The sequence below is a fragment of the Hoplias malabaricus genome, chromosome 14, assembly GCF_029633855.1.
Source record: "Hoplias malabaricus isolate fHopMal1 chromosome 14, fHopMal1.hap1, whole genome shotgun sequence".
In the NCBI taxonomy this organism is placed as follows: Eukaryota; Metazoa; Chordata; class Actinopteri; order Characiformes; family Erythrinidae; genus Hoplias; species Hoplias malabaricus.
In genome coordinates this window covers 2,650,102-2,666,651 of record NC_089813.1, presented here as the reverse complement: position 1 = coordinate 2,666,651, position 16,550 = coordinate 2,650,102, and the positions used below count along the sequence as shown (strand labels likewise).

The window sequence follows — 16,550 nt, the reverse complement described above, 5'->3', positions numbered from 1 at the left end:
CTCCTTGTGAGTAATAACAAATCTGATCATGATCATAACATCTGCCTTTTATCTAGAGAAAACAGATAATTAAACACATGCATGCCATCTTCTCCAGGGGAAGAGGTAAACGGTTGAGATATATGTAACATCTTGTGAACTCGTGTATCATATAAAACCCTGAGTTTACCAGAGGGAAATACGACTTGTCCGCCGTTCAGATGCAATTTACAAGTTTCTGACATCACTCAAATGCAACATAACTTAACGATAGCTTTGAGACTTCACAACAGTACTGTAAATGTGAATAACATTCAGCGGCAGGTAGGGGAGCTCAGGAGAATTACTGTGTAATAATCTACCTAATGTGGTCAGCCGTGGTCTAATGGTTAGGGAAGTGGGCTTAGGGCTGATAGATGATTGGTTCGATTCCTACAAGTAACAGAAAAACTGGGGGCAGTGGGAGTTAAAAAATGCTCCCAGGATGTCAATTCAAGAATGTAGTGTAGTTTTGTATAAAGACAAACATTATAAATCTGCTTTTACATGTTATTGGCACACACAGAGACAGTGTGTGTGTGTGTGTGTGAGAGAGAGAGATATCACCCCTTTAGGTATCTTTTGCTAAAGTGTGAAGAAAGGGAAACATCTGCTACCCAGCTGCAGGTAAATCAATTGCACATTAAATAACCTAAAGCATTGCTACTGCTACTGCTACTGTTAATAATAATAACAACAACAATAATTTATTCTACAATCTAAACTTTTTTTTTTTATGAGAAAATACACTTTTTTTCCCCTACACTTCTATTTCTTGAATGTGGCTCGACACTAAACATTTTGTATCAATGCTGATATAGAACACCTTCAGGCCTCTAAAGATTATTTATTTTAAACAATGTAGGTTCATATATTACAAACCCAATTTCCAGAAATGTCCAATAAAGAGGCAATTCAAACAAGAATCTGTGATTTGTGAATTCTTTTGAAGCTTTATTTCATTAAAGCACAAAAGAGATGTCCAGTGTTGTCACTTATATACTTGGTTATATTCTGTAAATATATAGACATTTCAAATTTGATTCCAGTAACACAGAATAGTCAGGAGAAGCCAACGAGAGTGAAATGTTTATATGTATTATTATGTATTCAAGTTTTGAAAATGTCTACTGTCAACAGGTGAATATAAAAAACAAACATTTGTTTTAAACGGCTCTGTGTTAGCAGTGAAGAGGGGGAATGTCTCACAAATTTGTAACAAAACGTGTGAGACAATTTTCCAACAGTACCTAAGGAACATTGCTCAGTAAAATATCTACTATTCATAACAGTATGGGAGATTAAAGGACTCAGAACTCTCAGACAGTGTAGACCAGACACCATTGCTGAATTAGCAGGAACTTTGAGCCCTCAGACAGCGCTGCATTAGGTACCATCTTGATAACCTGATAAATATAGCCACATGGGATCAGGAGTATTTCACAGTAACACAATCAACAGAGTAATACAGTCTGCTGCTGCATTAAGTCGGCACCAGGATTCTCCCTGAAACACACAGGTTAATAATCATATGGTGAATTACTTGAATTAAATACATGAACACTCCAAATTAATCAATATCAGTTAAACTCTATGATCTCCACTCACCTGAGGATTTCTTCTTGTAGTAGATGAATCCAGCAGCAGAGAGAATGATCCCCAGCACCAGCCCAGACGCTCCGATAGCGATCTTTTTCCTCTCAGACTCAGGAAGAGAAGGATCTGAGGAAACACAGATGTTTAATATTTGTATTTAATCTAAACTACTTCAGAAGAAATTAAGGTACACAATATTCGCTCATCTGCCTTCGCACACATATAAACTTGAGTGACATCCCCTTCTTAATCCACAGGGTTTAATTTATTGTCTGCCCACCATTTGCAGCTCTAACAGCTTTAAAACCTCTGGGAAGGCTACCACAAGGTTTAGGATAGTGTTTATAGGAAGTGTCCACCCTTCTTTCAGAAGCGCATTAATGAGGTCAGACACTGATGTTGGACAAGGCCTGGCCCTCAGTCTCCCCTCTGATTCACCCCAAAGGTGTTCTGTCAGGGTGATGTCAGGACACTGTGCAGATCAGTCAAGTTCTGCCACAACAAACCCACTCATCCATGTCTTTATGTACCTTGCTTTGTGCACTGGTGCACAGTCAGGTTGGAATAGGAAGGGGTCGTCCCCAAACTGTTTCCACAAAGTTGGGAGGATGAAATTATCCATAATCTCTTGGTATTGTGAGGCACTAAGAGTTCCTTTTACTGGAACTAAAGGGCAGAGCCTAACTTCTGAATAACAACCCATAATCTCTCCTCCACCAAACTTTACACTTGGCACAACACAATCAGACAATCGTCAATGTTCTGTGGAGTGATGAATAACACATCCCCACTGCTCTACAGTCCAATGTCTGTGTGCTTTACACCACTGCATCTGATACTTTTCATTGCTCTTGGTGGAGTAAGGCTTGGATACGGCTGCTCGGCCGTAGAAACCCATTTCAGCGAATCTGAAGGCCACATGAAGTGTGGAGGTCTGTAGTGACTGACTACAGAAAGTTTGCGACCTCTATGCACTTTGCCCCTCAGCATCCTCTGACCCCACTCCATCATTTTACATAGCCTACCATTTTGTGGTTGAGTTGCTATGGTTCCAAATTTCTTCCACTTTGTTATAATATCACTGACAGTTTACAGGAGGAGACAGGAACAAAACAAAAACTATTCAAGGGTGAGAAACCCCTTCTTGAAGCACCTCCTGAACTGAACTGTGTATTCAGCAATTTTTCACAAGCACATCTGGATAAATTGCCACTTTATATTTTGCTGCTCAGATAACTCATGAACATGAAGTGGTTCAGAATTAAACAGGTTTTATTGGTGTGTGATAATCTCATTCTGTCCTCACCCAAATCGTAGACCATAGGTTCTGAGAAGCTGGCATGCTCCACCACACAGGAGATCTTCTCTCCAGATCTGGGGGTGTACTCCAGGTGAGAGTGGACCTGGTAGTACCAGTCTCCATCAGCCAACTCCTGTGTGGTGGTCACATCAGTGGTAACTTTTTTCCCGTCTTTCTGCCAGTACACATCAATGGCTGCAGGGTAGAAGTCATACGCGCTGCACATCAACATGGACGTGTGAGCGCCTTTGGGCTGCTGTTCTGCCTTGAGTTCCACCCTTGGCTTCACTGCAAAACACCAGGTATATGTTAAGAAGATTCATATTTGTGTGTTATTATTAGTGCAATCAAAGAGAATATGACTAAATAGGCAGGCATTTTCAGCAAAGCGTATTCTCAGACGTGTTTATTAAAGCTGTGTTGAGTGCTGAGTGTAAATGAACAGGTCAGTGGTGGTTTAGTTGTTTCTGAGTTGCACTGATTCATACTCACCTGTTTTCTCCAGAACAGAGTAGAAATCAAACCCCAGGCTGGGTTTGCAGTATCTCTCCAGTTCACTTCTCAACTGATGTACGTAAGGATGGCTGTTATAGTACTCTGCAGTCTGTACTCCGTACTCAGTGAAGCCGACAAACTCCCCCACCGTGCTGTTAAATCGTGCATACGGATACTTATTGAAATATTCAGTTCTAATGAATTCCACATCGGTCAGTGCTGATGAACTGGTGAGACATTCATCTGTCACATAGAGATAATATTCACCGGTCAGCGCTGGAGAGAGAAAAGAAATATTTACAATAACAATTAGGTCTGTGTAAGAAAATCATATAAACATGTATACTGTATTAAAGGCAACATCTAAGTTTGTGGGACAACACTGTTCTCTGGTTTATTTATGTCCAGAAGTTTTTTTAAGGTGGAACAGTGTGTTTGAGGAGGAAAACAACTGTTGTTTGTTGGTGTCTGAAGTGTAAATTATCTGTAAGTGTTTATTCGCTGTTTGAATTCCCACAGAAACTCATGTGTAACTCGAGCTGTTTAGTTTTGTAGCACTTTCGCGCTGTGTTTACTTTCATACAGTTAGCGCTCTCCTGAATTCAGAGTCAGTTCCACCTTAAGTAATGTAACTGTAACAGCAAAAATAAGTCAGTGTCATCCCCCTATGGAGCAGGAATAGAGCAACATACTCATCTCTTTTTCCTGATTTTCAACATTTGTATTTGCCATTTCTCTGCCATTAGCAGAGAGAGTGAGAGAGAGAGAGAGACAGAGAGAGAGAGAGCATGTCTGACAGTGTCACTTTTTACAGTCACTGGGGCTTCATAAACACATTAGACCGTTTTCCAGTGTAAACCGACTGGGGATCAGCACATGGAGAAGAGACGACCTCTGAATTTTACAAAAAGTAGTTTTAAAATCACTATGTGCAGATGAAATTGCTCCCTTTGTGATTCAGAGAACTCTGGGACACATTTACTCAGTCATAAGTAATAGCTACAGTTAGCATTATTCTTAAATTAGTTTTGACTTTCTATTAAATAAAAATATATAAAAAATATAAATATATAATATATTTTAAACTAATTAAAATAAATCTTTTTTACATCAACACAGCTCCACCTTTCAGATTCATTACATTTGACAGAAATTACTTCTTGAAATATATAGTGCATAAGTACACATTTTAAATCCAGTCTTCACTTCAGTGTGTTCTTCCAGATGCCTCTCCACACACCGATAACTTCACTGATAACAAACCGTTACAACTGTATTCATGTTTATTTTATATGAAGTCTTTAAAAGTTCAGTGCAAATCACATTTACACTCCAGATAAAAGTCTGTGTGTTACATGCATATAATTGAAATAAAACTACTCAGATAAGTATAAATGTAAACACACCTGTTCTGACGGTCAGAGTCAGGAGGAGCAGCAGCTGCAGACTCAGGCTCATTTTCACTTCTATCTGTGTCCAACAATTGAGAGAGTTTCAGAGAGAGAGAAAAAGAGAGAGAGAGAGAGGGAGAGAGAGATGGTTCCAGTTCATACACACAGCTCAGTTCGCCAACCAACAGTCTAATACACCACTACATCCTCTGTTACTAGGCGGAGGCAGAAATGCATCTTTCCAGGCGACTTCGTGAGTAATGACAACTGCCAAAGCTGTGCACAAATCTGTGTAATATTAAAAAAAAAATCTTCTGTTATATTAGCTTTATCTTAAATGTGTCAATTATGATATCAGCTGTATTTGTCATAATCAATTGATCAGTTTCATGTTCATTTTGTTATGTTGAGGCTTTGTGTTAAAATAAAAAAAAAAAAAAATAATGTAATAAGTTTTGTTCCCATAATGACAAAGTGAAAACAGAATTTCTTTGAAAATGTGTTATAAAAGAAAAACCTAAAAATGTGCATGGACAAGATATTTAGCTTTGGGGGCCTCCCATGTCTCTATATCATCTCTGAGATATCTCTATGCCATGATTGGAGTCCAACTGTGGTAAATGCAGTGGATTGGACATGATTTGATAAGAGACACACCTGTCTATGGTCTCACACCTGTCTAAGGTCTCACTGCATATCAGAGCAAAAGCCAAGCCGTGAGGAGGAAATAACTGCCTGTAGAACTCACAGACAGAGAAGACTAAATAATACTTCTGCTGCACTGAAAGTTCCCAAGAGCAATGGCCTCCATAATTCTCAAATGGAAGAGGTCTGGGACAACCAGGACTCTTCCTGTTGCTGGCTGCCCCTCCAAACTAAAGTAATCAGGTGAGTGACAGAAGTGACCAAGAACCCAGTGGTCACTCTGGCTGAGCTCCATAGATCCTGTGTGCAGGAGAAGCTTCCAGAAGATCAACCATCACTGCAGCAATTCACCAATTTGGGCATTATTCCAGAGTGGCCAGACAGAAGTCTCTCCTCAGTAAAAGATACACAAGAACTCACCTGGAGTTTGCAAAAAAAAAAATAAATAATAAAAAAAAATACCTAAAGGACTCTAGGACTCTCAAACTTTTTTGTTCTCAGTTCTAAGCATTATCTCTGGAGGAAACCAAGCACTGCTCATCCCCTGTGCAATACCATGCCCAGTGAAGCATTATGGATCCAGGACATTCTGGACTTCAGTCTAGGCCGAAGATTCACCTTCCAACAAGACAATGATCCTAAGCACACAGCCAAGACAACACAGGTGTGGCTTAGGGACAACTCTGTGAATGTTCTGGAGTGATCCAGCTAGAGCCCTGACTTAAACCCTTCTTATTTGTAAAGTGTTTGTAAGAGACTCAGTAATAATCAGATATTTCTGTGTCATACCCTTTACTTACCCAGTACTTATTTTATCTTACGGCTTACTGAACAGGTACATGCTCTGTACTTACCCAGTAATTAGCGGGCTGTAATTTGAAGTGTTACCATAATCTATATGGTTTTATCAAGAGGAAGATGAGAGATGCTAGACCCAACAATTGTCTGAATGAATGTTTGTACTGAATCTATATGAGTTTGACTTTTTGAATTGAATCACTGAAATAAATTAACTTTGTGATGTTATTATAATTTATTGAGAAAAACCGTCCTCATTTTAATTGAATCAACACTTTACTTTAGTAGACTTTAGATGTTTGTAGATGTTTGATAACATTAGAATGTAAAACAGAAAAAAAGACTAATTACAGAACATTTATCAAACTGCAGGGTTTCAGAGAAACACACAATCACATCACTGACAGTTTACAGTTAGAGTCTGATTCTCAGTTACAGTTGTTTCCTTTGATGAGGAAGAAAGTTCCCACAGCGACTCCCAGCAGTCCTCCAGCCAACCCCACTCCACAGAACACAGACGCTCCAACACCGGGCAGCTCTACATCAACCTCTGTGAAACACACACACACACACACACACACAGTTCAGTTGCAGGGAAGATGATTTCTGGAAGGGTTCAGAGCACCAATCAGTGACCAATGGAGATTCAAAGTAAACACCTTCCTCTAAGACCCTCCCACATGTGAAGTTTCTTTCAGAATTCAGAAGCAAAAAAAATTAAACAGAAGTAAAGTAAGACTTTAAGTAAGAGTAAGGAAAGTAAGAAGGAAACTTAAAAAAACATAAAAAATGAAAGCAAAGACTGGGCAAAACAAACAAAAATCAGTATCAAATAACTGCAAAGAACAAAATGTACCTTTTAAATATACTGCATTCACAACATATACTTTCTGCTCTTCATTCTAGGAATTGTGCTTTCAGATTTATATTTGCTTTTGTAGAACTTTTAACACAAAATTCACTGCATAAAACACAGCCCCGTCCCAGTCCCGTTATTCTCAGGTCAGGTCTGTGGTCCGTTTCAACACCTGGCTATGGGCACCATAACTGAAATCCACTAACAGACACAGGTTAATAATCAGGTGTAAATCTCACCCCATGTTTTGGTCAGTGCTCTGTCCAGGGCTGTGTGCTGCACACTGCAGGAGTAGATGTCCCCCTTCTCTGGAGTGAAGCTCAGGGTAGTGACCAGTTTAAAGGTGCTATCTTCAGTGTTTGGGTAATATCTGCTGAGATTGGCTTCATCTGTCACATTCACATTGTTCCTGGTCCAGGTCACTTCCACATGTGGAGGGTAGAATCCAGTGATGTGACAGATGAGGGTGTTTCTAGAGCCCAGCTGTACACTGCTCTTGGTGTAGACTGAACTCTGAGGGGCAACTAGGAGTAAAGTTATTCATATAATTATTTACAGAAGTTTAGAATTCCAAATGAATTCAAATAAAAACAAGTTCAATAAAATATAGGCAACATAAAGAATACATCATGCTTGTATTTCAAAAAATAATTTGTAACATAATTTGCATTTGGGGGCGGCAAAATGGTGCAGCAGGTAGTGTCTCTGTCACTGCTCCAGGGTCCTGGAGGGTGTGGGTTCTAGTCCCGCTCCGGGTGACTGTCTGTGAGGAGTGTGGTGTGTTCTCCCTATGTCTGTGTGGGTTTCCTCCGGGTGACTGTCTGTGAGGAGTGTGGTGTGTTCTCTCTGTGTCTGCGTGGGTTTCCTCCGGGTGACTGTCTGTGAGGAGTGTGGTGTGTTCTCTCTGTGTCTGTGTGGGTTTCCTCTGGGTGACTGTCTGTGAGGAGTGTGGTGTGTTCTCTCTGTGTCTGTGTGGGTTTCCTCAGGGTGACTGTCTGTGAGGAGTGTGGTGTGTTCTCTCTGTGTCTGTGTGGTTTTCCTCTGGGTGACTGTGAGGAGTGTGGTGTGTTCTCTCTGTGTCTGTGTGGGTTTCCTCCGGGTGACTGTCTGTGAGGAGTGTGGTGTGTTCTCTCTGTGTCTGTGTGGGTTTCCTCAGGGTGACTGTCTGTGAGGAGTGTGGTGTGTTCTCTCTGTGTCTGTGTGGGTTTCCTCTGGGTGACTGTGAGGAGTGTGGTGTGTTCTCTCTGTGTCTGTGTGGGTTTCCTCCGGGTGACTGTCTGTGAGGAGTGTGGTGTGTTCTCTCTGTGTCTGTGTGGGTTTCCTCCGGGTGACTGTCTGTGAGGAGTGTGGTCTTACATAAGCATTTACAATGAATGAATTAATAATTTGCATTTATCAAATATATTTATTTATAAATTATAGGAAGGAATCATATAAAAGCTAAATCTCTCTTCGTTATAAAAATATTATCAAAAATATTCATAATTCATGGATATCAAATATTCAATCATTCATTCATTATCTGTGACCCTTATCCAGTTCAGGGTCACGGTGGGTCCAGAGCCTACCTGGAATCATTGGGCGCAAGGCAGGAATACACCCTGGAGGGGGCGCCAGTCCTTCACAGGGCAACACACACACTCACACATTCACTCCAATCCACCTACCAACGTGTGTTTTTGGAGTGTTGAAGCTGTGACAGAGACACTACCTGCTGCTCCACCGTGCCGCCCCGGTATCAAATATGAACATTAAAATTTGTATAAAATATTTTAATATGATTCAGATATGAATACAGTGAAATCTCAGGTTATAAATAAGCTTTACTTCAATATACGTAAATATATCTGTTTATTTACAGCTTACATACACAAGGTACACATTCTTTTAACAACAAATAAATTATCATTTTACTTAAAGGAATGCTAAGATTGGTTGGAATTGTTTGATTGATTGTTTTTTGGGGTAATACATTTTTACAGCATTGTCCGGAAACCAAGGGCAACAGGGGGGGTGGGGTAGGTTCCACCCTCCTCCAATTGTTACATAATGAAGTTTCTGCAGTGCTGAGCCTGTAGTAACACCAACAGAGGGTCTGTTCTCTCTGTTACAGCATCACAATGATTCTGAAGATGTAATGTTATTATTAAAATATTATGTGTTCCTTGAAACCTTAAAAAACATGTAAAATACAACTAACAGCTATTAGCTTTTTCCTGTTACACATTACAAATTTAAAATAGTGTTTGTTTAGACAGATTTGTTAAGCATTACACTCTCTACACTCTATACACCACTTAAGATATGAAAACTATGTAATGCATAATTTAAAAAAAATCACAAAATATAACAAACCCTCTTTTATATATCTATAAATATCGATATTTTAATCATGGTCATTTTATCTCTTTAGTATTTAACAGCTTAAAATACCAACAATAAATAAATAAATATTTTGAAGCATGAAGAAAATACCACACAGAATTACACTATGATGTATTTTTGACAGGTTTTAGTTGCTGTGTTGTTGTTAGGCTGTTGCTAAGGTGTTGCTAGGTGGCACAGGGCCCCTGATATATGTCTGATTTACTTGTGAGAACATTGTGAGGTGTAGTCTTGTTCATGTCTCACCTCTTGGTATTGAGGGGTAATTATTAGCTTTTATAGCACGACCCAGGCTGGTTCTGCAGATTTTTATATCAGAAACAGCTCCCTCATAGGCACCTTCTTCATAGGAGAACGGATCTGCGAACTGCGGCAGAGTCATCACTCCTTTCTCCAAACTGAAATCAGCGTGCCACTTTTCTTCTCCATCGATTCCATAGATCTTCTCTCTTTCTGAGTCTGAGCAGAACGTTAATGCGAGATCCTGGTATTTCACTGGAGAGAGAGAGAGAGAGAGAGAGAGAGAGAGAGAGAGAGAGAGAGAGAGAGAGAGAGAGAGAGAGAGAGGAAACTATGCAGTCACTTCTGGGTCAAAGGAAGGTCTATCCCTACAAAGAGGCAAAGGGTAAAAAGTGCCACTTATGGAAAACACTTTATTTATAAAATGCAGAAAAATACAGCCTCTTTGCCACTTGAACGCTGTAAATGATGCAGAAATGCTGCCTTTTCGGCCGTAACGACACTAGGGTTCAAAATGTCATTTTTAGTGCTTTAGGACGGCATTTTTACGCCATTCTCGAGCCACTCTGACCATTTTAAAAGTAGTGTGTTTTAAAAGCCCATCAATCTGAACACCATTTACCCAAACACTGAGTGAGAAGATCAGCCCTGCTCCATTCACTAAAGCCCTCATTCATCTGCTGATAACCCTTCTGTGGGTGGAGTCTGTTATTCTTTAAACATTTATATTATATATCTTTTAACTTACATGTTAGAGTTTAGATACAATACAAATCCTTCTCAGAGCTTTGAGTACAGGGAAGTGCCTTTAATTTATGCTGTTTTTCCTCTTTATTATTATATTGCTTCTCTTTTAATAAACAAGTGGATCACTCTGGATCACTCTGAGGGACAGTGAGTGTAGTCAGTGAATGCTCAGGTGTTTTACCTGTAATAAAGCTAGGGTAGGTGATTTGTCTTAAAACATTTTTGTTATATTTCTCAAAATACTCTTAACAGAGACTCTTAAGACACTCACCCAGAGGAAACTCACACAGACACAGGGAGAACACACCACACTCCTCACAGACAGTCACCCGGAGGAAACCCACGCAGACACAGAGAGAACACACCACACTCCTCACAGACAGTCACCCAGAGGAAACCCACGCAGACACAGGGAGAACACACCACACTCCTCACAGACAGTCACCCGGAGGAAACCCACGCAGACACAGAGAGAACACACCACACTCCTCACAGACAGTCACCCGGAGGAAACCCACGCAGACACAGAGAGAACACACCACACTCCTCACAGACAGTCACCCAGAGGAAACCCACGCAGACACGGGGAAAACACATCAACTCCTCACAGACTTATCGAACCCACAACCTCCAAGTCCCTGGAGCTGTGTGACTGCGACACTACCTGTTGCTCCACTGTGCCGCCCGTAATTATATCATTTATCATCAATTTATCATTTTCTGTATGTGGGATTTGTGTGTGTGTGTGTGTGTGTGTAAAAGTTAATTGTAATAGTTATGTAGCCAAAATAGCTGCTTCTTTGCTTTGGGAACGGCAATCAAGCGTTTCTGGATTTAAATCCAGAATAGAAATAAAAATAAATAGAAATAATAAATAATAATAGAAATAAAAATAAAACTGAGCTTCAGGGCTGGAAACAGAGACAGCCCTTGGGTGAATCTAATTTTATCCTTCATTCCACCCCTCCTCTTTCTTTCTCTCTCTACATTTTCTTTCTCTGTTCTGGGTTTGTTCTGTCTGGACTGAAATGTTGATGAGCCAAAGAGAGCTGGAGAGCGAACGAGAGAGTGCGACATTGCTAATGCTTTTTGCAGCAGTGATTTGTAGACCAGGTTTCAGGAACCCTGCCTTGAAGTCTTGACTGGTCCTTGGGGCTTGAGGGTTGCCCTGTCCTACTGCTTATTGGACATTCTTTAGACCAGAAGCTCCCTGGAGTAGTGACATCATATTTTATTTACGACAGTTGACAAGACAAAGACTTAAGGAAGATTCCTGTTGAATGAGTGTCCAAGATTTCTGAAAACCTTGGTGGTTTCTAAATGAAGTTCATACAAAAGGTAATTTTAAACATATGATTATAATTCCAGTTTTGATTGTCCAACTGGAATTAGGTTTTGCAACATTGTTTACCATGTGATAAACTTTTAAGGAAATTAAGGGATTAAGTAATGTTTGATTCATTTAGTTTTAACAGCCTTTATAATGTGTGAGTGGAAATTGAATTAAAGTTGATATCATGTAAATCTTTGCGTCTCTCTGCATTCTACTGAGTGGAGCTGGTCTCATCATAAATAAGCATATTGTCGTTTTTATGATTCTTTGTGAAGATGTTTTGGGGGTGAAAAGAATGACTGAGAGTTATGAGAGGTCACTGATAGTGACCAGACAAAATTTCTGCAGATTAGATCCCAAAAAGTCAGATTTCTTATTAGGAATTAATGCACATTCATCATACTACACTACAATGGTTATTTCAGCAAGAAAAAGCCAGGCCTCATTTTGTACATGCTACAGAAACTTGTCTGTGTAAACACAGAATGTTGTGCAGGACTGACCTGTCTGTGATTTAGATATGTCTCCTGTGGTTATCATGAAAACAAGAATCAGGAAACACAGCCACTGACTGTTGAGCAGCTGACGTCTTGTATCAGGTGAGAATGAGCCAAAAGGAGACTTCAGATAGAGAAACTTTAAAATAGGAATCCTCAATTCCCAAATGATTAAACAGTGTAATAAAAAGGAAAGGTGATGTAACACAGTGGTAAACTCACCTCAGTCTCAACTTTCTGGAGTGTGTTTCAGGCTTCAAATTTTAAATGATTTAAAGAGTAAATAATAAGTTACTTTCTGAAATCAAGGTGTTTGGTGAAAACATTGGAAATATGTTCTTTGTGCTGTATCAGTTAAATAAAGCTTTAAGAGAATGAACACATCACAGAGTCATGAATGTGCTGCGTTTTATAAAAATGTCCTTTTCTGGAAAAGGGGTCTGTACTCTCCCTCTGTGCAGTGATCTTCAAAAGGAAGATAGTTCAAACTGTTACTGTTTCTCTCATCAACAGAAATCACTAACACATTCTCTGATAGAAAGAATTATAAAGAGAGTGTGGAAGAGAGAGCAAGAAAGAGAGAGGGAGAGAAAGAAAGAGTTGGTGTGACAATGAGAAGAATATACAGATTGCACTCACAAGAAAGAGAGAGAGAGACTGCACTTTCTCCCTGAATACAGAACATGACACAATGTTATTGTCACATCCTGGCTCTGTCTTGTCTGTTTTCCCCACCATGTGCTCATGTAGCACATGGCTCTGTTGATTGTTGTTCCTGTCTCCGCCCTAGTCCCGCCTTAGTCCTGCCTCTGTCCAATTGTCTCCAGGTGTTCCTCGTTTGTCTTGTCCTTATATACCCATGTGGTTTGACTGCTCCTTTGTTTGGTGTTGTGTGTGTAGATGTGTGTTTCTGTGCCTCTGTTTCTTTCTGTTTACAGGTATCTACCCCAGTTCACGGCTCTTCCCTGTCTGTCTTTGTTTAGTTTGGTTGAGTTTAATCCTGTCTGTGTTATGTCTTTTCTGCCCATGTTTATTTAGTTTGTATCTTGTTTTCATTTTGTTAATAAATTTCTCACATTTACATCCGCCTCCTTCGTCCTCCCTGCTCACCTGTGACAGTTATGTTTTTATGTAAGTAATATTCTATTCAGCGCAGTGTTTACATGTTAATGTTTATATTTTAATCCAGGCCCCATCTTTTATTGAAAATAATGTCTATCTATTTATTTATATTAGATGCATGTTAATGTTTTCCTACTTCACTTTTATTTTTATTCTTTTGTCTCTGTTTTAATGTTTGAGTGTAGTTTTATAAGTGTCAGTCTTAACACTAGAACTACCAAACCGCTGCCATTTGGCAATTATACCTTTAAATCCCAAAGAACTGCCATTTGGCAGGTGTGAACAGCTCTTCTCACCTCCAGTGTTATGTAAATGATGCCTTTACATTTGAAAGGAGACACTCTACTGCACTCCACACTCTTCTCTGCAGCAAGTTGGTGAACCCCCACCCCCCCAAAAAAGTCAACATTACCAGACATTTAGATTCAAGGTAGTTTTATTGGTATATGAACAGGAAAGAAACATTTTGCTTGGTTTCCCTGTACAATGAAATAGTAATAAAGGAAGTAATAAAAGATAAAATAAGCATGCAACAATATGATAACAAAAGTATTCATAAATAGAAATGTAAACTTTACAGAAATATAAACTATGTTCTTCATGCCACACTGTGCCATCTTTTGCCGTCTCTGTCAGCCAGTCGTGTGTCTCCATGCGACCTCTCTTTCCTGGAGGTGGTGAAGTCTCCTCATCTACAGGACCATATGTTTGAGATTTGATTAGTGAAAGGTTAAAATAATGTGAAATTGACACAAACATGGTATTTGAATTATAATTCCAAAACATCTCAAGTATGCCTCCTTTGTGCTAATGTAGGATTGTTTTCACAGCGCAAAAAGTGGCATATTGATTAGTCAAAATAGCTCTGATATTCTGTAACCTTATTTTAAGTAGTTTTTGTCTTTTGAAAAACTGCCAATAGGTAAAGATATTTTTAAATAAATTTATACAAAAAAACAACCCTCAGCTAGTTGTAAAAAAGACATTTTTACTTAAACTTTTTAAAACCCAAAGTAAAAGAATCGTATCAGGACATTTTGTCTTGTTTTAAGTCAAAATACAAGTCAAAATTACTCAAATTAAAATAGAATAATATTCTTGAGCAATTTTAACTTCAAGATTGTACTTTTGCAGTGTGTCTCTTCCAAAATCACAACAGCCAGAACCGGCAAACAAACATAGAAAATTTAGGAAATCTTACCAGAAGAGATTTCAGAGTCACCGCTCTGATCAATAGTAATTTCTTCTCCATCGGAGTCACAGGGGTTGACATGGTTGAGGGTCATGTCCAAAGCCTGCTGTGTACTGTAAACCTTTGCCATCTTTGCTTCTTGGTCAACAGAGTAAGTGAAATATGTGGTGACGTGGCTTTTTATCCACATGGAGGTGGATACACACATAATCGTTATCATCATCGTTCACGCTATCACCCACCACACCCATCCCTGTTCACTGTTACCCGGTACTGGCATATTTCGATCTAATGGCTGCAACAACATTTTTAAAATAAATATAGAACCCATCTCAGTTACCTCCATCGTGTATATTTGTAATATTGTATTATAGTGAGAAAGGTTTATTCTATTTTATTTCACTCAGCATGTAGCCAGATAGGCTATTTACTTTGTTGCAGTTTATTATATAAAGTTTACACACTTTATTAACAAGTTTTCCTGTCTGCAGTCATCTTTCTCTTTATTCTAAAACTGACACAAAGACATTTGAACTATAATTTCAAAACATCTCAAGTCTGCCTCCTTTGTACTAATTTTGGATTGTTTTCTCACTGATGATTGGTCAAAATAGCTAAAGTTCAGATTTTAAGTAAATTTGCCTTTTGAAAAACTGCCTCCTTTGTGCTAATGTAGGATTGTGTTCACAGCGCAAAAAGTGGCATATTGATTAGTCAAAATAGCTCTGATAGTTTGTAACCTTATTTTAAGTAGTTTTTGTCTTTTGAAAAACTGCCAATAGGTAAAGATATTTTTACATAGATTTATACAAAAAACAACCCTCAGCTACTTGTAAAAAGGACATTTTTACTTAAACTTTTTAAAACCCAAGTAAAAGAATATTATCAGGACATTTTTTCTTGTTTTAAGTCAAAATATCTCACCCCATTGGCAAAGTGTTTTTCTTGACAAGTAAATATGACTCAAATTAAATTTAAATACTATTTTTGAGCAATTTTTACTTAACTGATTTTTTTATTTATATTTCTCAAGGTTTTTGTAAGTTTCACATCAAATAATACTGCATTAGATCAACAAATATAAAATAAAAAGCTTAAATAATTCTTTATTGTGTGTATTCTAAATAAACAAGTACTATTTCATCATATTTTTGAAAGATTATAATAATATTTTTTATTATCAGCAGCTGAGAAAACTGCCAAAGTACCAAAATATTTTTTATTTGTTGAGACTGTTGCCCTGACCTAAACTCCTGAAAGTCTGTGCCTGCTGTGACTCTCAGAGCTTTGTCAGTCACAGTTCACACTATCACCCATCCCCCCCGTTTTAGCACCTAGTAGTGGCTTAATGTACATAACAAAAGGTGGCCTAATGGGTTGCAAATTACCCCAGCACTGCCATTTGGCAGCCTCTGGTAGAAAAAGGGGGTATATGAAAACCCTGGTAGTTCTAGTGTTAATGTGATGGTGATGTACAGTAAAATACAGAGTAATAAACACTACACTCTATAATAATTATAAATAATGAACCAAATCCAGCTCCTTCTAGTTACACTCAACTACAGTAATAACACAATAATTACACTGTAACAAACTGTTCATTACTGAAGTCTGAAATATTAATGTTCTCACCTGCAGACACAGTGTAGAGCAGAGCTGCGCAGGCAAGGATTAAACACAGCTTCATTGTGATCAGCGCAGAGGACACACACTCACACAGGAGAGAGTCCAAACTGAACACAGTCTCTCTGTGTCTCTCTCTCTAACTCCCACAGCTCAGGATCATCAGCCAATAGGAGATTTACTTTCACTCTGACTCTGTCATCTCCGGGTGATATTAGTTTTCAGCTTCTCTGAGCCCCTACTCTCAGCAGGACAGTCACTCAGAGCATTTACTCACATTATCATGTTTATATTTCTATACCGCGAGCGCAA

General features: G+C 38.9%; 2 protein-coding genes across 2 annotated transcripts; both read right to left on the bottom strand.

Moving 5' to 3' along the window:
* Nucleotides 1-991: 991 nt before the first annotated feature.
* LOC136666106 (HLA class II histocompatibility antigen, DP beta 1 chain-like) lies at nt 992-5,504 on the bottom strand. The gene is made up of 5 exons (XM_066644115.1): nt 4,816-5,504; nt 3,407-3,685; nt 2,921-3,202; nt 1,627-1,740; nt 992-1,524 (listed from the first exon to the last, which is right to left on the bottom strand). Exons 1-5 carry the CDS (start codon nt 4,865-4,867, stop codon nt 1,502-1,504), a joined length of 750 nt encoding a protein of 249 aa, XP_066500212.1. The 5' UTR covers nt 4,868-5,504; the 3' UTR covers nt 992-1,501.
* Nucleotides 5,505-6,470: 966 nt separating this feature from the next.
* On the bottom strand, nt 6,471-16,343 carry LOC136666107 (H-2 class II histocompatibility antigen, A-Q alpha chain-like). The gene is made up of 4 exons (XM_066644116.1): nt 16,248-16,343; nt 9,731-9,979; nt 7,339-7,623; nt 6,471-6,793 (listed from the first exon to the last, which is right to left on the bottom strand). The coding sequence occupies exons 1-4, from the start codon at nt 16,300-16,302 to the stop codon at nt 6,672-6,674; spliced, it is 711 nt and encodes a 236-aa protein (XP_066500213.1). The 5' UTR covers nt 16,303-16,343; the 3' UTR covers nt 6,471-6,671.
* Nucleotides 16,344-16,550: the final 207 nt, after the last annotated feature.